Consider the following 22,846-nt stretch of genomic DNA (forward strand, 5'->3'; position numbering starts at 1 on the left):
TGGGGTGAGCACTATGGATTTGAAAGCAGGAGGCTGCCTATGACATGACTGATAGTTTCCAGCAGTTTATTGTGTGGTTATTAACCAGCTGGTGTCTGTTACTTGTCATGTCCTGGTGTTCCTTTATACTAATACGTTTAACTTGCAGAAACCGGGCCTGCGGTGGCAAGTCTCCCCACCACGTCATTCACATCCACGGAATCATCAATTTTAAAACCTCGCTGGCTAAGGGTCTTTGTGACTTAGTAGCATTTTGTGGTTTGGGAGAATGCCACGTTTTGAGCCTGTCTTTTTCATTGAAACAGCTTTTTTAATCTTTTTGCCTGAATATCAGAAACGGAACCAGAGAGTTATGTCATCACTATGCAATGCAATTTAGTTGCTCTTAGCTTTCAGAGTAATGAAGAACTTGGCAGGACATTTCAAGGTAAAAGAGACAGACACAGATTGATTACATGGGTGAATTTCACTTGAGCTATTGTCTCAGGCCCTGCATTTTTTCACCATGTTAGCATAATTGATGGATTTTAGCATCTAAAGTTGTCTTAAAGAAATATCACCGCTGGTGCTACTTTGCTGACATAATTGATAATGTTGATATATGTGCAACAATACCCTGTATATCACATCAGCACTTCTCCCATCCAACTCTTGCACAGTATGATATTTCCACATATACTTTGCTCAGTTTTCCTTCAGCATTATGATAAAATTAATTTGGTCAGATTCGCTCCTTATTCTGCCACAGTCGTGCTTTTATTTGGAAACACTGAATGAAAGCTACCTATGCAATAAACTCTCAAAATATCTGCAGTTTCGCAATCAAAACGTTATGTTTTACAGTTAATATTAGTTGTATATCATGATATTGATAACCTAAAGCATACCACTATAACATTCTCTGCATGTTGCTGGGGTTTTTGTTCTTTTTATTTGCCTCTCGCTGGATCCTCCCTCATCTAATTATTTTTCTGTGTCATTGCTTTTCTTTGTTTTTCTTTTTTGCATATTTTTGTTCACCTTTCTCTTTTACTATCTCCCCTTCTGTCTATCTTTCATTTCCCCGATGTCTCTCTGTCTCTTGTGTCACTGTTGTCAAATATATCTTTTAAAACATGCGTGTCTTTTGAATCGGAGGCCTTCCTCAATATGGATTTTGTACTTCTGCTTAAGTCCCAGAGGTGCTCTAGCTCTGCAGCCTCATGGAGGTGAGGATTTGCTCTGGCACAGTGTCACCTCTGGAGCTGGTGGGGGAAGGAGAGCACAGTTAGGAGCTTCTGAAGCAAAGTCTTGAGCTTGAGTCTGTGCTGCTGTGGTGGGGTAGGCTGAGGATGCGTAACAGGAGATACCATGCAGAGACACTTGGACAAGGTGGGCAAAAGCAGCAGGTAAGTCTCAGTACTGTGGCAGCAGTTCTTGGCAAGAGAATAGCAGTCCCAAATGATTAAATCTGTTAATGCACAGAAATGGTAGCCAGTATTAAGCATCACCAATGCTTGAATGTGTTTTGCATCAAATTATTGTTAAGCAGCCCTTAGGAAAGATTATTTTCCTTTTAAGTGGCTGCATCTTTAGGTGGAGATTATCCTTTTCCTGTGCACATTAGATAAACTACTTCCAGTTACTCACATTAGAGTATTGTTTCAATTCTATTTGCCAATCTACGTGTTTGGAGTTTGCCAATCTATACGTTTGGTGTACAGTTCTGGTCGCTATGCCATAGGATGAACATGATTAAGTTGGAAAGGGTGCAAAAAAGACTTGCAAGAATGTTACCTGGTTTGGACGGCATGAATTGTAAAAAACAATGGATAGGCTGGAATCTGTTTACCTGAAGCCAAGGAGTCTGAAAGATGACATGATAGAGGTATATAAAATTATGACAGGCATCGATAAGTTAGCCAGTGTCTGTTCACCATGGTAGGGGTGTTTAAAGATTGAAGGGTTATATTAAGGTGAGAGGGAGGGGGTTTAAAGTGGATCTAAGAAATAAATGTTTCTCCCAAAGAGTAATTGGTATCTGAAATGAGATACCAGAGGAGCTGGTGGAGGCAGGAATATTAACAACATTTAAGAGGCATTTAAGTTAGGAACAGGGGACGTACAACGAGATCTGGGTGTCCTAGTGCATCAGTCACTGAAAGGAAGCATGCAGATACAGCAGGCAGTGAAGAAAGCCGATGGAATGTTGGCCTTCATAACAAGAGGAGTTGAGTATAGGAGCAAAGAGGTCCTTCTGCAGTTGTACAGGGCCCTAGTGAGACCGCACCTGGAGTACTGTGTGCAGTTTTGGTATCCAAATTTGAGGAAGGATATTCTTGCTATTGAGGGCGTGCAGCGTAGGTTTACTAGGTTAATTCCCGGAATGGCGGGACTGTCATATGTTGAAAGACTGGAGCGACTAGGCTTGTATACACTGGAATTTAGAAGGATGAGATGAGATCTTATCGAAACGTATAAGATTATTAAGGGGTTGGACACGTTAGAGGCAGGAAACATGTTCCCAATGTTGGGGGAGTCCAGAACAAGGGGCCACAGTTTAAGAATAAGGTGTAGACCATTTAGAACTGAGATGAGCAAAAACTTTTTCAGTCAGAGAGTTGTGAATCTGTGGAATTCTCTGTCTCAGAAGAGCAGTGGAGGCCAATTCTCTGAATGCATTCAAGAGAGAGCTAGATAGAGCTCTTAAGGATAGCGGAGTCAGGGGATATGGGGAGAAGGCAGGAACGGGGTGCTGATTAAGAATGATCAGCCATGATCACATTGAATGGCGGTGCTGGCTCGAAGGGCCGAATGGCCTCCTCCTGCACCTATTGTCTATTGTCTATCATAAGGTCATAAGTAATAAGAGCAGAATCAGGCCATTCGGCCCATCAAGTCAACCCTGCCATTCAATCATGGCTGATCTTTCTCCTAACCCCGTTCTCCTACCTTCTCCCCATAACCCATGACACCTGTACTAATCGATAGTCTGTCTATCTCTGCCTTAAAAATATTCATTGACTTGGCCTCCACAGCCTTCTGTGGCAAAGAATTCCACAGATTCCCCACCCTCTGAATAAAGAAATTCCATCTCATCTCCTTCCTAAAAGAATGTCCTTTAATTCTGAGGCTATGACCTCTAGTCCTAGATTCTCCCACTAGTGGAAACATCCTCTCCACATCCAACATCCTCTCCACATCCAAAGCATCAGGGCAGTTAATGGAAAGAGCAGAGCAAAGGGGGGTTTGCTGTACAACTGTATCAAACCGAATTAACCAGAACCCAGAAGGGAAAAAGGGTTTCGACCCGAAACGTCACCTATTCCTTTTCTCCAGAGATGCTGCGTGACCCGCTGAGTTACTCCAGCTTTTTGTATCTGTTTTCTGAGGTGACCAGAAGCTGATTGATAAGCAAAGCTAACAGCCAACATCTGATAATCTAAGAATATATTGTCCTCCATGCAATTTTTAAAGTAGATCAGGACTTCCGTACTTCACAGTAACAATTGTTGCATATCAGACAGTTGGAATCACAAGTTATTTTCAAAGAAAATAAGTTATATCTTATTTGAATGCTTTTAATTCGTCACTCCTTCGATTCAGGCCTCTTGCACATCCCCTGCATTAATTGCTACTTCTTTTGTTGTCATTCCTTCTGCCTCAAGCTGCAGAATTACTTCCTCGAAAACTCACTATCCCTCTTTCCTCCTTGACCACATCCTGGCAGTCAAAGTCAGTGAGATTTTACTTGTTTTCACAGTAATATGTGGCTCAGTGTATCGTCTTGTTTGATGATGGTCCCAGGCAGCAACTTGGGATGTCATTGTCATGTGGAGAGCAGTGAATATCTAGTGGTCGCTAAGAAGGAGTATGACAGAGTCCTAGGATGGTACAGATTCACAGCTGACCAAAGATAGACACAAAATGTTGGAGTAACTCAGTGGGACAGGCAGCATCTCTGGATAGAAGGAATGGGTGTCATTTTGGGTCGAAACCCTTCTTCAGTCTGCCTGTCCCGTTGAGTTACTCCAGCATTTTGTGTCTATCTTCGGTATAAACCAGCATCTGCAGTTCCTTCCTAGTCATAGCTGACCTATGTGATCCATTGTGCTTATGCTGGCTGTTTGGTAAATGTATTCATTGTCCTAGCTTGTCAGAGTACAGGCAACATTTAGGCTGTGCTTAGTGTATTGGCATCTCTTGACACAGGTATCTTGTCAACCTATTGTTAATTAGGTAAGATTTAAGGAAGCGAAAGAGGCAGATCTTTTCGGCTGGAAACTGCAGAACATGTTGCCTAGACTTCTCAAAGTCTGGTTGGCAGAGCTGGTGGATTGGGACCGCACAAGAGGCCAACATTGAAGCAACTGAGGTCTTGGAGCACTGTCGGGCTGGAGAAGTTTAGAAAGATGTGAAAGGGAATGATGTTGAGGAGCTTGATTTTCTGGATGGTGACTTTAAAATCAATACTCTGCATTTAAACTGCAATTGCAGCAAGCTGCTGAATACCATGAAATCAGCTGGCAGATGCTTTAAATGGATGAATTATACTGGGCCAATGGAGCATTACCCTGCAGGATCTATTGAAAGTAGATGGAACATGAGAGATGATAACGAGGTTCTGCTTAAGCAAGGGATAGATAGAAGAGAATAGAACATTTTCATCTAGGATTTCACAATCCGGGCTCCTTATTTTTTTTTAAACTATTGCATTAGGGTTAAAACAATCTTTGCTTGCAAAAATTATGTCTCGGATTATGTTGGCAATTATCAAGTGTGTTGCTTTGGCTAATGGTGCCTGCCTTTAGTTTCATTTAGAGAGACAGTGCAGAAACAGGCCCTTTGGCCCACTGTGTCTGTGCCACGCTATCCCACACACACTCGGGATAATTTACACCCATAGTCAGGATTGAACTCGGGTCTCTGGCGCAGAAAGGCAGTAACTCTACCACTGCGCCACCGTGCCTCCCTTTTGGGAAGGTAAAGGCCAAGCCATTCAGAGCAATACAGATAGTTCAAATTTACAGAAGCTCAATGGTTCAACGTTGGCTGCTGTGAAACTCTGTCATTCTAGGACTCTGTTATTCTCCTTTTTAGCGACCTCTAGATATCCACAGCTCTCCAAATTGCAATAACTTCCCAAGTTGCTCCATAAGACCATCATCAAACAAGATGTGTCACTTTTCCAATGATTGTTCAAGCTTAAGGCTTGCAGCCTTTTATTTCACAGTTGTTATTTAAATCTGTTAATCATGGTTCTTTTTTGAATTATTTATTAATTTGGAAATGCACTAGTTCAGATAAAAGACTGTCTCCGGAGATGGCTTTTATAAACACTGCGAAAATCCTTAACGTCAAAATACGTTTGCTGTAGTTGTTCCAAATTATTTAATATTTTTTGCTGCATGAAGATAATTACCAACTCTGTGTATAGGCTGCTTTATTCTTGCTACTGTGCATTCCTCTGTTTAATTTAATTACTCATCCTTTAAAGTCAAAATCTGGTGTGTATTGCCACTTTATGAAAATGATGGGAACGTATGATAAAATCCATTGCTGAACTATAATGAATGTGTAGCCCATGACGTCCAACACATCTGTGGAGACATTTTGGCTCCACCAGAGTCTCCGCTCAATCAGCACACAACCCAACAGAAATGTCAGGCTTGGGGAATGCAGCTCAACAATACCTGATCATGCTGGTCTTTCAGAGGACATTTTGGGTGAATGTCCTTTCCTTGTCAATCTGAAGGCCTGTGTTTCTGTGCACTGTGTTTCGGATAATCCTTCATGGATTTTTTAATTTGGAGATACAGCGCAGAAACAGGCCCTTCAGCCCACCGAGTGTGCACCGACCAACGATCCCCACACATTAATGCACACATGAGGAACAATTCACACTTATCCCAAACCAATTAACCTCCTAAGTCTTTGGAGTGTGGGAGGAAACCAAAATCTCAGAGAAAACCCACGCAGGTGACTAGGAGAACGTACAAACTCCGTATAGACAGCACCCGTAGTCGGGATCGAACCCGGGTCTCTGGCGCGGCAGGCACTGTAATGCAGCAACTCTACCGCTGTGCCACCATCCCGCCCAGGTGTCATAAGGGTATCTGCCTCCACCACCCTGTTAAGGCAGTGAGTCCTTGGTCCAGCCCCAGTTTCTCTCAGCTTTCAATGTAATTCCATTGACATCTCTGCTAAGGAATGTAGACTCTGCTTGTTTGCTCTGTCTCGCCCTCGTATAATTTTGCTCACCTCAGACATTTATATTTTGCCCACCTCAGACATTTATATTTCTCGCTCCTTCGTGTACTTAATTATTTTCCCATTAAATTCTCTGCCCTAAATTTCCTTTAAGCATTGAGTTCAGCTCACTGGCCACGTAAGTTGAATGTGTTTCTTCATTCAGCTTCTGGGAACATTGTCAATGTACACTGTTTATGTTCACTCAAATAACAACACTAGCCCACGAATGAACAAAGATTTAATCTCAGAAAACAGCCTGTGATGCAAACTTCAGATGGTATCTGAAGTCATTATTTGGGCTGTGATATAATATAGAAAATGTTTGTGATATTGTAAAAAAAAATCAGCAAAATGTCCTTTGTAAAATAAAATCTTCAGTTAGTCACAAAGTAACCATGTTTGATTTTGGTGATTGGAATAGTTTTGTTGAGGAACTAAATTGCAGCAAATTCATAGACTGGTTTTATCTGATGTTGGCTGATGGTTTTGAGGTCATTTGTTTGGGTTCCACGATCAGAGCTTTAAAGAAGGTGAAGTTTATGAAACTAATGGTAAATTAGGTGAATGGAAATTTGTTTTGGCATTATAAACATCAAGGCACAGTAAGTAATGAGATTGGAATCAGATCTGTTGTGTGCTTCCTGCTGTTTGGAGTAATTATAGATAATGTGTATGACTAATTATAAATTTGCTGAGAACGATCCCTGTGACCTGTGAATCATATAAAGATCTGCTCATTTCGCTAGGTCCGTCAAGTGCCTGGGCTTTGTTGTGACAGGTGGATTTTATCAGGGATAAACTCAAGTAATCCATATTCCATTAACAAAGGTGGAAAAATAAATGGGATTTAGAGCTGATTGAGGCTGCTTCCAATACGGCTGAGTTGCTCGCAAGATGCACCCTGAGGGCATTTGGTTCTGTGTCATACGACTTATTGGTTGCATGCATTTAGCATATAGTGTGTGCAATGTGGCTCAGTCAACCTTCAAAAGAAAATGTATTCATATGCGGCGTTACAAACAAAATGACAAGGTTAATGCAGATCTGTATTTTGAGGAATTATTCGCTGAACTGAAGGGTTTCTTTGAGAAAACAAAGGTTGAAAGAACTGGGGCTTATAATTTTTCAAAGAGTTGCGGCTGATTTCAGTATTTTTGTGAAGTATGTTGCTTCACCAAGAAGGTGACTGGAGAGGGTGCACGAATGCTGTGTGCTGTACATATTCTTCAGGGTCAGTGCACAGATGACAATTCCTTTTGCATGTCGGGGGTCACAAAATTAATGTTAGTTGAATTGAGAAATGAATTGTTTGTTTAGGAATCGGAGCTATATAGGTGAATAGTGCATTTCATGAATTGAAGCCTTTTGTTGTCGGGGTAAGGAGGGGATGGGATCTGCCTTGATTCAACATGACTGTTTTAAGTTTGAGGTTTCATATCGGGTGAACTTTACAAAACATGGATAAGAGGTTCCCAGATACTTTTGGCTGCCCAGTGTAAACGCAAGAAACTACAGATGCTGGGATTTTGAGCAAAACGCAAATTACTAGGGAAACGTAACAGGTCAGGCAGCATCTGTTGAAGGAATGGACAGGCGGCATTTCAGGCCAGGGCCAATCTTCTGCCAGGTTGCAGATGCGTCTTGGTGCTAAACATTGTCTGTTTATTCTCTCCCCAAATGCAGCCTGACCCACTGAGTTACTCCAGCATTTTGTGTTTTACTATGGCTGCACCATACTTGGGAGAGCATTCTTTTTTCATTCATTCAGCCATAATTCTTCACTTCAATGCCATTTTTGATCATTTCGACTCCTAAATGAACCCCTCTCCGCCCCCATACCCCGTCCGAGTTTGCACCTCTCCAGTTTGAAAACCCTTGCGGGGTAGATCACATTCCGACTCCAAAGGCCAGATAAGAAAAGGAAGCCCTAAGGGCGGATCATTGTCTGACTGGCACTGTGAACAATGGCTTTCTGGTGCAGATGTAATCTCACTCAGGTTCATTTTGCATAGTGGAAGCAGTTTAATGAACCTTGGAATTTCAGCTTTCATTGAGCACAGCATTCAGTTTTGTTCTTGGCTCATGAATATTGCATTTTCTAGCAGAGAATATCAAAACTTGACTGGCGTTGATGTTTATCGAAGGACTTGTTTTTAATTTTTGACTAAATGAATCCGTTTCAAATTTTCTATTGCAAAGATTTGCTCAAATTGTCTGTCGGGGTCAAATCCTTCGCTCGCTGCTCCTTTTTATTGCCAACTTCATTTCTTTGCCACAAGAACTGAATTTTTGTGCCGTCAGACAAAAGGCGTTGGTTTTGCCTGTTTGCATTATTGTTTGTTTTTTTGAGTGTGCGCAGTCACACACACACGCAATATATACATATATGCACCTTTATTTATTTATTATATTTACGGAGTACAATGTTTACATGTTCAGTTGTGCTGCTGCAAGTAAGAATGTCATTGTTCTGTCGGGAACATATGACAATAAAACACTCAACTCTTAACACCCATGAAATATCAGTACTGCTGCATTTGACCAACCAATCCATAACATGACTTTGAATGTGTTAATACTTACATGTACAAAACACTATGGAAGGAGAAAAATAACAAAACGGACAAAAAGATGGATCTAATGACGGCAAGGATTGTGATGTGGGGGGGGAGGTTAGGTGTCTGGGAGAGGAGAAGGTCTTTTGATAATGGGATAAGTACAGAAACAAACGGAGGGTCTGGTGCAACTGTTAATGGGAATGGCGGCATCATTACCTGCAGATTTCTGCTTCTGTTTCTGTTTTCTGCTGCACAACTGCCAACAGCTGGGCTATCTAGTGCAGGTTTCGCTCGCGTCGGTACTGGTTGCAAAAAGGTTATTTAGATTTTTATGTGGGCAAGTTTGGTGAGATGATCCATGTCCAATTTGTCGAGTTGTGACTTGAAGAGCACATCTGGTGCACATCTGGTGGTGTTCCACTCTGGGATAAGTCCATAAGTGACTGTAGGTAACTATTTTTGTTTGCTCTAATTCTAGTTAAAAATTAAGTGACCCGAGGACTGTCTTGTAAATTTCTGGGTATTGGATTGAATGAAGTGAGATATGTTACTGGGGATGATGCCATGCGTCTCTTTGTAGACAGTACATAAGTAGGCTTAGGTGCGTCTTGACTCCAGCGACTCCCAGCCAAGGCGATTTAACACATCGGAGACGCTTGACTGTCTTGAGTAATTGTCACAAACAAACCGTGCTGCGTGTCTCTGAACCTTGTCAAAGGTGTCAACGTTATTTTTACGGTGAGGGTCCCATATTGCCTGGCAATATTCCAACAGTGGGCGGGCAAGTGTTTTGTACGCTACCTTCTTTGTTGGTTTGTCACAACTGGATAAATTTCTCTGGAGAAGGCCCAAAGTTCAGTTTGCTTTTGTGGCAATCTGGTTTATGTGTCTGTTCCAGGCTCGGCCAGATGTGTCTGTTCCAGGCTAGGCCAGATGTGAGTTCAACTCCCAGGTATGGGTGGGGATCAACTTCTTTAAGCAGGTTGTCTCCCATCTTGTACCAGTTTATGATCGGCTTGACTTTGTGAATAACTCTCATGGAAAAGCATTTGGTGTGATTTAAACCCATTTGCCAACTGGTTTCCCAATTGCAAAGATCGTTGATGTCATTTTGAAGAACCTTGGCACCTTCAGCAGCTTTGATCTCTCAAGTCAAGTCAAGTCAAGTCAGATTTTTTGTCACATACACATACACGATGTGCAGTGAAATGAAAGTGGCAATGCCTGCGGATTGTGCACAAAAAAGAATTACAGTTACAGCATATAAATAAAGTTAATAAGTTACTATAGTGTAGACAAAAATTTAGTCTCTGGGGTTATAAGAGTTGACAGTTCTGATGGCCTGTGGGAAGAAACTCCGTCTCATCCTCTCCGTTTTCACAGCGTGACAGCGGAGGCGTTTGCCTGATCGTAGCATCTGGAACAGTCCGTTACTGGGGTGGCAGGGGTCCCTCATGATCTTGCTTGCTCTGGATCTGCACCTCCTGATGTATAGGTCCTGCAGGGGACCTTCGATACACAATGCAGTCGTCTGCGAAGAGTCTCACTCTCGAAGGCAGGTTGTCAGGCAGATCGTTGATGTAGATAAAGAACAGCAAGTGTCCCAACACCGTTCCCTGTGGCACGCTGGACTCAACTGGAGATTGTTGTGATGACTCACCATCTACTACAACCTTTTGATGTAATTTGGTGAGGAATGAATCAATCCAGGAGTAGATGTTATTTCAGATGCCAAGGTGGTGAAGCTTAGCCATCAGCCTACAGTAGGGAATGGTGTCGAAGGCCTTGCTAAAGTCCATTATAATATCGGCCTGCCCTCTGCTATCCAGGATTGTTTGCAGATCATTAACCAGGACAGAGAGCTGAGTCTCGCATGACCTGCCTTTGCGGAATCCATGCTGCTGATCAGCTAGTATATATCGTGTATTTCAAAATACCTCATAACATGGCCATGAATAATATGTTCAAGGAGTTTGCAGACCATTTGGGGAGAATTATCACTTCTCAGGGCATCAGAGGATTTGTGCTGATGCAGTCATTGAAGAGGGTAGTTTCTTGGAATTAAATATTTAATTGCACCCCCTTTCTAAAGTTTAATTTTATTTCCTTATTCTATTCTATTTGGTTTTTATCTCTGTGAAGAAGTTGATTGAAACAATATTTTACCATTATAATTATAATATTAAGGGAATAAATCAGAATGCAATGTCAGTGTATGGGTCAGGGAAGGTGACATACGGTGGAGAAACAGCCTGACCTTGGGGAGAGTGAGCAGGTGGTAGGTGACTGGTTGCGGGGAAGAGTGGTGGAGATGGAGAGTGGAAGATCAGCACAGTGGTGAGCACCTGATAGAGCTGCTGCCTTACAGCACCAGACACCTGGGTTTGGCCCTGACCTCGGCAGGTGTCTGTGGTTTGCACTTTCTCCTTGTGACTGCGTTGGTTTCCTCAGGGTGCTCCGGTTTCCTCCCATGTCCCAAAAATATGCGGGTTTGTAGGTTAATTAGCTTCTGTAAAATTGTCTCTAATAGAAACATATAGAAACATAGAAAATAGGTGCAGGAGTAGGCCATTCGGCCCTTCGAGCCTGCACCGATAGCGGATAGCGGAGTGAGGGGGTATGGGGAGAAGGCAGGAACGGGGTACTGATTGAGAGTGATCAGCCATGATCGCATTGAATGGCGGTGCTGGCTCGAAGGGCTGAATGGCCTACTCCTGCACCTATTGTCTATTGTCTATTGCCATTCAATATGATCATGGCTGATCATCCAGCTCAGTAACCTGTACCTGCCTTCTCTCCATACCCCCTGATCCCTTTAGCCACAAGGGCCACATCTAACTCCCTCTTAAATATAGCCAATGAACTGGCCTCAACTACCTTCTGTGGCAGAGAATTCCACAGACTCACCAATGTTTCAAGAGTGGATGAGAAAGTGGGATAACATAGAACTAGCGGGGTCAGCATTGGACTTGGTGGGCAGAAGGGCTAGTTTTCACGTTGTATCTTTAAATTAAACTAACGTGGGAAGGGAGTATGGGGTAGAGAGAGAAAGGGTAAACTAGAATGGGGGAGGAATGATGTAGATAAAGAGCAGGGGCAAGAGAAAGTGAGGTAGAATAGAGGGGTTTGGGAGAGTGAAGGATGTGAGAAAGAGAGGAAAGGGGCCAAGGCTGGCATGAGGAGAAGGGGGACTGAGAGGTAATGAGGAAGGGTAGTAAGGGAGAGGGCCAGTTATCGTGTGTATAGCACGTCCAGCACGTCCAGCAGAAGGTAGTTGAGGCCAGTTCATTGGCTATATTTAAGAGGGAGTTAGATGTGGCCCTTGTGGCTAAAGGGATCAGGGGGTATGGAGAGAAGGCAGGTACAGGTTACTGAGCTGGATGATCAGCCATGATCATATTGAATGGCAATAGACAATAGACAATAGGTGCAGGAGTAGGCCATTCAGCCCTTCGAGCCAGCACCGCCATTCAATGCGATCATGGCTGATCACTCTCAATCAGTACCCCGTTCCTGCCTTCTCCCCATACCCCCTCACTCCGCTATCCGCTATCGGTGCAGGTTTGTGAATTAGTAGGTGAATTAGTAGGTGTTTATACGCTATCGGTGCAGGTTTGTGAATTAGTAGGTGTTTATATGCATGAATCCACATGCTGTTTAAATCCATGCCACAGAGTGTAGTTGCAGACTGTCCCGGGGCTCCTGGTCTTTGGACCAAGCCCTCGCTCTGTCCAACCCACAAGTCGCTGGTGTGCAATTACCACCTCATGTTAAAATAATTTGCACGCTGGTATCTCCCTTTACTGGAAGCGAGTCATCCTCAGCACAAAGGAACTCCCTGAGAAGAAGATGAAAGTTTTCAGCTGTTTTCTTCTTGTGCAGGAGATGCGTGGACTAAATAAATGTAGAGACATGGAATTGCAGATGCTGATCTACACAAAAGGGCACAAAGTGCTGGAGTAACTCAGCGGGTTGCGGTCATCTCTGGAGAACATGGATAGGTGATGTTTCGGATTGGGAAGGTTCTTCAGTCTGAAGAAAGGACCCGACTCGAAACATCACCGATCCATGTTCTGCAGAGATTCTCCTTGTCCCGCTGAGTTACTCCAGCACTTTGTGGACTGAATAAGCTGGAGGGACACTATCACAGTAGCAACACTGTGCAAAATAATGTGTGATTCACAATATTTATTTCATTCTGAGTGCTTCTTGCTTCCTATTGTTTATATGGTTAAGGTAGGATTAGGTAATATGGAAATGGAACTTCGACAGGTGTGCTGTAACGCTCTTCATCCCCTTGTTCAAACCACAGGTATTTCAAAAGAAAGAGATCGAGCCACTTCAGACTGTGTTCCAGGAGATTAATCGGATTGGCCAAGGATTGATTCAGAGTGCGGGTAAAAATACCAATATCCAGAAGTTGGAACATGACCTTGAAGAAGCAAACAGCCGTTGGAACACACTCACCAAAAAGGTCAGCTCACTCTGCTCCGTCCTCACCTCTTAAAGGTTTGATGGTTGCTGTTGAATGGTTGAACCTGCTGCAGACCTGCTGGTTAATTTGGACCGGTTGATGTGCCCACAGGTTGCGGAGCGAGCTGCCAAGCTGCAGGAAGCCCTGTTGCATTGTGGCAGGTTTCAGGATGCACTCGAATCGTTGCTCGGCTGGTTAACGGACACCGAGGAGCTCGTGGCCAACCAAAAGCCTCCTTCGGCTGAGTTCAAAGTCGTCAAGGCTCAGATTCAAGAACAAAAGGTAATTGAGCAAGGCTAAGCAAATTGTGGAATTGGTACAAAGGCATTGCTAAACGCTGGCGCTTTTAGCGGGCTTTTGTTATTCTGGAATAACTTTTAAGTTTGAGGTGGGACTCTTCAATTCTTAAAGCTTATTTAAACTGACCTCAGATAGAGACCCAAAATTCTGGAGTAACTCAGCGGGACAGGCAGCATGTCTGGAGAGAAGGAATGGGTGAGGTTTCGGGTCGAGGCCCTTCTTCATTGTCTCGTGACTACAAAATGCCAGGAGTGATGCTGGCACTCGGTTGGCGAGAGCATGGGGAGATCTGTTTTAGCTTGAAGCTGGTTTTCTGGGTGGTGGTCGGGTTTGGGGGGAGGGGTGGAGGTGTAAGTGGTAGGGGGAATCTGAGAGGCCTTGAGCGTTATCCCACCATTTGGAGGGACATATTGGATGAGTGACTTTGGGACCCCAGATTTATTGTGGCAACCCCAAAGCAGGAATTCCACATAGAAGTAATTTAAAGTTACATCTGCATCGTCTAGTTCTTTTTGCGCGTGCGTACGTATATATATATATAGTATAAGAAAATAACTGCAGATGCTAGTACAAATCGAAGGTATTTATTCACAAAATGCTAGAGTAACTCAGCAGGTCAGGCAGCATCTCGGGAGAGAAGGAATGGGTGCCGTTTCGGGTCGAGACCCTTCTTCAGACTGATATATATATATATATATATATACGAGAACGAGAGCTGCTTGTGCAGAGGAGTGCATGTATAAACATATTCATGTGTGTGTCTGAATGTGTGTGTGTTATGTGCAAGCGTGCATCCATTGAAAAAGCCAGCTTGAGGTAAATATATATATTTCTAAGTGAAAAATTGATCAATATGTTTATGAGTAAGGAAAAGAAGGGTGAGATTAAGGGGGCTGGAAAGAGTCTTGTGTGGGTCATAAAAAATGAATGAAATTACTGCGTGCATTATATTTGTAAATCAACGAGATTTATTGATATGCAACCTAAACTTGCATAGTTGTTCAGTGTCGAGGTTTGAAAATGATGCGTGATACTGTGGGAAAAGCATTGAGTGATCTCCAGCAGGTATTGATGTCATGAGAGTGATTGATGTTGAGCGGCTCCCAACCTCAAAGCTTACGTTAATGTGGCAGGAGGTGAGGGGATTGAAGGGCATTAGATGTGAGGTTATTCACTTTGGAAGTAAGAATAGAAAGGCAGATTATTATCTGAATGGTGTCAAGTTAGGAAGAGGGGATGTTCAACGAGATCTGGGTGTCCTAGTACATCAGTCACTGAAAGGAAGCATGCAGGTACAGCAGGCAGTGAAGAAAGCCAATGGAATGTTGGCCTTCGTAACAAGAGGAGTTGAATATAGGAACAAAGAGGTCCTTCTACAGTTGTACCGGGCCCTGGTGAGACCGCACCTGGAGTACTGTGTGCAGTTTTGGTCTCCAAATTTGAGGAAGGATATTCTTGCTATTGAGGGCGTGCAGCGTAGGTTCACTAGGTTGATTCCCGGAATGGCGGGACTGTCGTATGTTGAAAGGCTGGAGCAATTAGGCTTGTATAAACTGGAATTTAGAAGGATGAGGGGGGATCTTATTGAAACATATAAGATAATTAGGGGATTGGACACATTAGAGGCAGGAAACATGTTTCCAATGTTGGGGGAGTCCAGAACAAGGGGCCACAGTTTAAGAATAAGGGGTAGGCCATTTAGAACGGAGATGAGGAAGAACTTTTTCAGTCAGAGAGTGGTGAAGGTGTGGAATTCTCTGCCTCAGAAGGCAGTGAAGGCCAGTTCGGTGGATGTTTTCAAGAGAGAGCTGGATAGAGCTCTTAAGGATAGCGGAGTGAGGGGGTATGGGGAGAAGGCAGGAACGGGGTACTGATTGAGAGTGATCAGCCATGATCGCATTGAATGGCGGTGCTGGCTCGAAGGGCTGAATGGCCTACTCTTGCACCTATTGTCTATTGTCTATTGTCTAAGAGGGGATGTGGGGTGTCAGGGCTGTTTGTGTCAGAGAAAGGGTGTGAAGAGGATGCAGTTTTTGTAGAGGAGGTGAGTGAGGGGGGCAGTTTACATGGGGATGGGGGGGACACAGACTGGATTATGCAGGTCAACGCGTGTGGAGGGTTTAAGTGGGTCGTAGTGTGCAGGGGGCAGTTTGCGCAGATCAGGCTGTGCGTGGGACAATAAGCTAGACATTGTATGGAGGGAGGCTTGTGCAGCTCGTAAAGTGTGGAGGGGTGTTTGTGCGGGTCGGACGGTGATTCAGGCAGGTCAGAGCAGGCGGAGGGGTGGGGGAAGGGGGGATTCAGCAGTTGACCTGGGTCAGACTGTTTGGAGGCATGTTGCTCAGGTTGAAGGGGACGGAGGGTGTTTTACACACTTGGGGGCGGGTAGTTTTTGCGGGTTAGAGGGAGGGGGATAGTAGTTTTTGGTCAGGGGGTAGGGCAGTTTATGTGGGTCAGAGTGTGGGGAGGGCTGTTTGCACTGGTTCGAAGGAGCAGAGGGGAGTTTACATAGGTTAGGGGGGGGATGTGGGTGATTTTCTGCAGGTGGGAGGGCAATTTACCCGTCATAGTGTGGAGAGGGCAGTTTGCACTGGTTTGAGAGAGTGGGGGGGGGGGGTTGCGGGGGAGGGGGAAGGGCAGTTTTTACTTGGAGCAGGGCAAGCACGGTGTCATTTGGATTGTCTGCAGTGTTAGAATTGGTTGTTTGACCCCGTATCTCTCTCTGCCAGGCAGTTCACAACCAGGAGATTATTAGTTTATGACTGCACTTTGTCCTCTGACCTTCTCAGCCGAATGCAGGAAACACACACGCCCTCCACTGTGAATGAGAGCCCTGTGCTCAAAGCTGAGTGTGAGGGAAGGTGCAGCTTGGGGAGCCAGTTGCCGTGCCCAGCAATTGACTTGTGACTGGAGGTGACCTCTCGCCAGAGTGCATCGATCATCTGCATGGAATTGAAGTCCTTGGCTATTTTAACACATACACAGCTGACTCAGGGAGATGTCTTTTGACGAAGTATTGCAGTTGAACACGTTAAAACATCATCACTCAATTGGCCAAAAGTAAGGGAGCCAGCCAGCTGCCTGTGCCTGTGAAAGCCCAGGGTCGAGCACAGCCTGTGTTGAGTTGGCGAATCTCACTTGGAGCCTACGTTTGGGAAACTGCAGCTTCAGCTTCCCTGGGTCAGGAAGGATTAAAACTCTTCACACCACGTCTCACCTTCTGTTCCGTGTCTCACCACTCCCTCTTCTTTATCCCACTATCTTCCCTCTCCACTCTCAGTCCTGATGCATGGTCTCAGCCCGAAATGTCGACCATTTCTTCCCTCCACCCCTCCCTTACAGAATCCGCCTTTCGTGCTGAGTTCCTCCGGCTGTTTATTTTTTGCACATGTGTCTCAGGGTTAAAACCTTGTTAGCAGTTGCTCAGTGTCCTTCAACGTGGTGCAGCGGTAGAGTTGCTGCCTCGCAGCACCAGAGACCCGGGTTCAATCCTGACCACGGGTGCTGTCTGTACGGAGTTTGCACGTTCTTCCCGTGACTGTGTGTTTTCTCTGGGTGCTTTGGTTTCCTCCACATTCCAAAGACGTGCAGGTTTGTAGGTTAATTGGCTTCAGTAAAGTTCCCCTAGCATGTCGGATGCGAATCTGGGACAACTTAGAACTAGTGTACGGGTGATCGATGGTTGGCTTTTAGATTTTTAGTTTGGAGATACAGCGTGGAAACAGGCCCTTCGGCCCACCGAGGCCATGCTGGCCAGTGATCTCCACACACGAGCACTTCCTGTCTCCATCTATATCCTTCCTTTGTCCCGCCCCCTGACATCAGTCAGAAGAAGGGTCTCGACCCGAAACGTCAGCCATTCCTTCTCTCCCGAGATGCTGCCTGACCTGCTGAGTTACTCCAGCATTTTGTGAATAAATACCTTCGATTTGTACCAGCATCTGCAGTTATTTTCTTATATTATTCCACACACGATCACCATCGTACGCAGTCGAGGGACAATTTACAATTTTACCAAGCCAATGAACCTACAAACCTGTACGTCTTTGGAGTGTGGGAGGAAACCAGAGCTTCCCGGCAAAAACTCATGCAGGTCATGGGGAGAACGTACAAACTCCGTACAGACAGCAACCGTAGTCAGGATCCACCCCGGGACTCTGGCGCTGTGAGGCAGCAACTCCACTGCTGTACCACCATGCCGTGCCATTGGTGCGAACTCGGAGGGCCGAAGGGCCTGTTTCCATGCTGTATCTCTAAACTGAACAATCTATGTGCCGCAAGAAAGTCCACATCAGCCAATGCACTGTGGATGGGCAGAGTTTAAGTGTTTGAGGACTGATGGTGCTGAGCTGTTCCAATCCGTGATCGGCTATCATTAGGGAGTGCATTCTTCCTGAATAGTTAACTGGTGATTTATTATGTGGGAAGTTATGTTATAAATTTATAGCATGATAAATCATTAACAAAGTGTGCTTGCTAGGGTGGCTAATGCTCCATCACACTTAGTTAACAGTATCGATGGTTAAAAAGGGAGTAACTTCACTGGAAGTAGACGAGTCATTAAATTACACAATGAAACATCAGAGAAGGAGGCCACGTGGCCTTTCTTGTAAAAGAGCAAAGCAGGTTTGTGCCACTCCTGCTTTCCCTTCCCCACAGCCTTTGGACTTTTGTGTTAGACATAGAAACATAGAAGATAGGTGCAGGAGGAGGCCATTTCGCCCTTCGAGCCTGCACCACCATTCATTGTGATCATGGCTGAACATCCACAATCAGTAACCTGTGCCTGCCTTCTCCCCATATCCCTTGATTCTGCTAACACCTAGAGCTCTACCTAACTCTCTTTTAAAGAGAATTCCACAAATTCACAAATCTCTGGGTAAAAAAGTTTCTTCTCACCTCAGTTTTAAATGGCCTCCCCTTTATTCGTAGACTGTGGCCCCTGGTTCTGGACTCCCCCAACATTGGACTCCCCCAACAAGCCCAGTCTTTCCAATCTTTCCTCACAAGATAGTCCTGCCATCCCGGGGATTAACCTTGTGATGGCGGGACTGCCTCACTAGCAAGGATGTCCTTCCTTAAATTAGGAGACCAAAACTGCGCACAATACTCCAGATGTGGTCTCACCAGGGCCCTGTACAACTGCAGAATGTCCTCTTTACTCCAAAACTCAAATCCTCACGTTATGAAGGCCAACATGCCATTAGCTTTCTTCACTGCCTGCTGTACCTGCATGTTTACTTTCAGTGACTGGTGTACAAGGACACCAAGGTCTCGTTGCACTCCCCTTTTTCCTAATCTGACACCATTGAGATAATAATCTGCCTCCTTGTTCTTGCCGCCAAAGTGGATTACCTCACATTTATCTATATTATACTGCAACTGCCATGCATCTGTCCACTCACTCAACCTGTCCAAGTCACCCTGCAACCTCGTAACATTCTCTTCGCAGTTCACACTGCCACCCAGCTTTGTGTCATCTGCAAATTTGCTAGTGTTACTTTTAATATCATCATCCAAATCATTAATATATATTATAAATAGTTGTGGCCCCAGCACCGAGCCTTGTGGCACCCCACTAGTCACTGCCTGCCATTCTGACAGGGACCCGTTTATTCTTTGTTTCCTGTCTGCCAACCATTTCTCTATCCATGTCAATACCCTACCTCCAATACCATCTGCTCTAATTTTGCCCACTAATCTCCTGTGTGGGACCTTGTCAAAAGCTTTCTGAAAGTCCATATACACTACATCCACTGCCTCTCCTTCATCCATTTTACTTGTCACATTCTCAAAAAATTCCAGAAGATTAGTCAAGCAGGATTTCCCCTTCATAAATCCATGCAGACTTGGACCGATCCTTTTATTGCTATCCAAATGCGCCATTATTACTTCCTTAATAATGACTTCAGCATCCTCCCCACCACCGATGTCAGGCTAACTGATCCATAATTCCCCGTTTTCTCTCTCGCTCTTTTCTTGAAAAATGGGATAACATTAGCTACCCTCCAATCCACAGGAACTGATCCTGAATCTATAGAACATTGGAAAATGATCACCAATGCGTCCACGATTGCTAGAGCCACTTCCTTAATTACCCTGGGATGCAGACCATTAGGCCCTGGGGATTTATCAGCCTTCAGTCCCATCTGTCTACACAATACTATTTCTCGCCTAATGCTAATTTCTTTCAGTTCCTCTGTCTCCCTACATCCTCTGTCCTCTAGTACATCTGGGAGATTGTTTGTGTCTTTGTGAAAATAGAACCAAAGTACCAAAGAATAAGGGGTAGGCCATTTAGAACGTAGATGAGGAAGAACTTTTTCAGTCAGAGAGTGGTGAAGGTGTGGAATTCTCTGCCTCAGAAGGCAGTGGAGGCCAGTTCGTTGGATGCTTTCAAGAGAGAGCTGGATAGAGCTCTTAAGGATAGCGGAGTGAGGGGGTATGGGGAGAAGGCAGGAACGGGGTACTGATTGAGAGTGATCAGCCATGATCGCATTGAATGGTGGTGCTGGCTCGAAGGGCTGAATGGCCTACTCCTGCACCTATTGTCTATTGTCTACCTGTTCACCTCTTCTGCCATTTCCTTGTTTCCCATAATAATTTCACCTGCTTCTGCTTTCAAGGGACCCACAATTGTCTTTACTAATCTTTTTCTCTTAACATACCTAAAGAAGCTTTTCTATCCTTCTTTATATTCTTGGCCAGCTTACCCTTGTACTTCATCTTTTCACCTTGTTTTGCCCTTTTCGTTACCTTCTGTTGTCCTTAGAAAGTTTCCCAATCCTCTGGCTTCCCGCTACTCTTTGCTGTGTTATACATCTTTTCTTTTAGTTTTATTCCATCTCCAACTTCCCTTGACAGCCAAGGTTGCCTGTTACTCCCCTTAGAATCTTTCTTCCTCTTTGGAATGAAATGATCCTGCATCTTCCGGATTATGCCCAGAAATTCCTCCCATTGCTGTTCCACTGTCATCCCTGCTAGGATCCTTTTCCAGTCGACCTTGGCCAGCTCCTCTCTCATGCCTTCATAGTCCCCTTTGTTCATCTACAACACTGACACTTCTGATTTAACCTTCTCCATCTCAAATTGCAGATTAAAACTAATCATATCATGGTCACTACCTCCAAGCGGTTCCTTTACCTTTAGTTCCCTTATTAAATCTGGTTCATTGGACAACACTAAATGCAGAATTGCCTTCTCTCTGGTAGGCTCCAGTACAAGCTGCTGAAGAATCCATCTCAGAGGCACTCTACAAACTCCCTTTCTTGAGGTCCACCCCAACCTGATTTTCCCAGTCTACCAGCATATTGAAATCCCCCATAACTACAGTAGCATTACCTTTGTTACGTGCCAATTTTAACTCCTGTTGCAACTTGCACCCTATATCCAGGCTACTGTTTGGGGGCCTGGAGATAACTCCCATTAGTGTCTTCTTACCTTTACAATTCCTCAATTCTATCCACAGCGACTCTATATCGTCAGTTCCTATATCACCCCTCGCAAGGGACTGAATTTCATCCCTCACCAACAGAGCTACCCCACCTCCTCTGCCCACCTGCCTGTCCTTTCTATAGGATATATAACCCTGAATATTAAGTTCCCAGGCCCGATCCTCCTGCAGCCATGTCTCTGTAATCCCCACAATGTCTTATCTACCAATCTCTAACTGAGCTTCAAGCTCATCCACTTTACTTCTTATACTCTGCGCATTCATATATAACACTTTTAATCCATTGCTCACCTCACCTTTCACATCGATTCCTATTTCACTTGGCCATACTCTCCTATCCCTTTGTGAGCTTTCTGTCCCGTTAATTCTTGTGTCTTTCTTAACTTTTCCTATACTCTCTTTTTCTTTAACTCCATCCTTGTCTTTCTAATTTGTCTCCCCCCCCCCCACACTATTTAGTTTAATCGTGTTCTTCAAGTCTTTATCTAATTTGCTTTTGAAAGTTACTGAACCTGGTTCCACTTGCCCCTTCAGGCCGCTCATTCCAGTGTGGCACATTAGAGCTGCTGCCTCAAAGAACTAGAGACCTGGGTTTAGCCAGGACCTCGGGTGCTATCCGTGTGGAGTTTGCACGTTGCCCCTGCGACCGTGTGGGTTTTCTCCCCCATCCCAACCATGTGCAGGGTTGTAGTTAATCGCTCTCAGTAAATTGCCTCTCGTGTGTTGGGAGTAGATGTGAAAGTGAGATAACATAGAACTTGTGTGAATGGGTGATCAATGGTTAGCGTGGACTCAGTGGGCCGCAGGGCCTATTTCCATGCTGCATCTTTCAATTTCAATCGAATGCCATTAAAGAGACTGGTGGAAACCAGATGCAAATGTGGAAGGGAGTGGAGTTCTTCTCTGCGCCTGTGTTGATCAGGAATCTGACCCTGACTCTTTATTCCATTGAAGCTGCTCCAACATTTACTGGATGACCGCAAACCAACGGTGGAAATCATTAAGCACGAAGGGGAGAAGATCGCCGAGTCAGCTGATTCCATGGACCGCGACAAGACTCTGAACCAGTTGCAAGGCCTGAGTCGGAGGTGGAATTGTCTTCTTGCCAAGGCTGAGAACAGGTATGAACATACCCATGGGCCCAAGAATGTTTAGTTTATTACTGTCAGCTGTACCGAGCAACAGTGAAAAGCTTTTTTGTTTGTACTACCTGTGCATGTGAAATAAGTATGTTCAGCCCTTCCACAATTGAGTTAGCTTTAGGTTGATCTCCGCTGTAACACCTTTCACTCTCCCCAGCTCCACACACCTTAATACTCGTCGTGCTGTTCCAGGAGAGGATATATTATGGTATGCTTTGACTGGATCGCATGCAGAACAAGTGCCGCACTGGATGTCTGTATATGTGACAATAAAGAAACCAATGAACTATAATAATTAAGATTTGTCTCTTGGGTGCAAACTTATTAAGCTGGCATCTACAGATGTAGTGGGAGAGCTTCATGTTTCTTTATGAAATGAAGATAAAGTGCTCGCAAAGTGGCTGATACAATGACTCTCAGTTGCTGCACCTCTGAGTCATTCCACTCTGATTTTGTGATTATGTTTACTCATCCTGGACTTCCCCAGCAGAAAAATAAAATTCTCCCAACTTCTGCCCTATCCACATTTGCTGCTTGTCTTGGTGTTTATAGCATTTTCTGGTTTGCGTTTTATTGCCTGTTTTCCAGTTTCTATTCATTTCATTCACCTGGTTTGGTGGAGTGGGGGTGTGATGGCGGAGGGAGTATGGAGGAGGGTAGAGTCAGAGTGGTGCACAGGTAGTACAGC

The 22,846-nt window shown here is 44.5% G+C and overlaps 1 protein-coding gene across 12 annotated transcripts in view; it reads left to right on the forward strand.

Moving 5' to 3' along the window:
- The window catches only part of dst (dystonin), a 471,716-nt gene that overhangs the window by 367,032 nt on the left and 81,838 nt on the right, over positions 1-22,846 (forward strand). For all 12 annotated transcript variants that reach the window (XM_078399038.1, XM_078399030.1, XM_078399031.1 and 9 more), the window contains 3 exons: positions 13,102-13,263; positions 13,375-13,545; positions 21,971-22,137. In XM_078399038.1, the coding sequence (XP_078255164.1) occupies positions 13,102-13,263; positions 13,375-13,545; positions 21,971-22,137 (500 nt within the window). The remainder of the gene's footprint in view (positions 1-13,101; positions 13,264-13,374; positions 13,546-21,970; positions 22,138-22,846) is intronic.

This window comes from Rhinoraja longicauda, chromosome 5 (assembly GCF_053455715.1).
Source record: "Rhinoraja longicauda isolate Sanriku21f chromosome 5, sRhiLon1.1, whole genome shotgun sequence".
NCBI classification, from domain to species: Eukaryota; Metazoa; Chordata; class Chondrichthyes; order Rajiformes; family Arhynchobatidae; genus Rhinoraja; species Rhinoraja longicauda.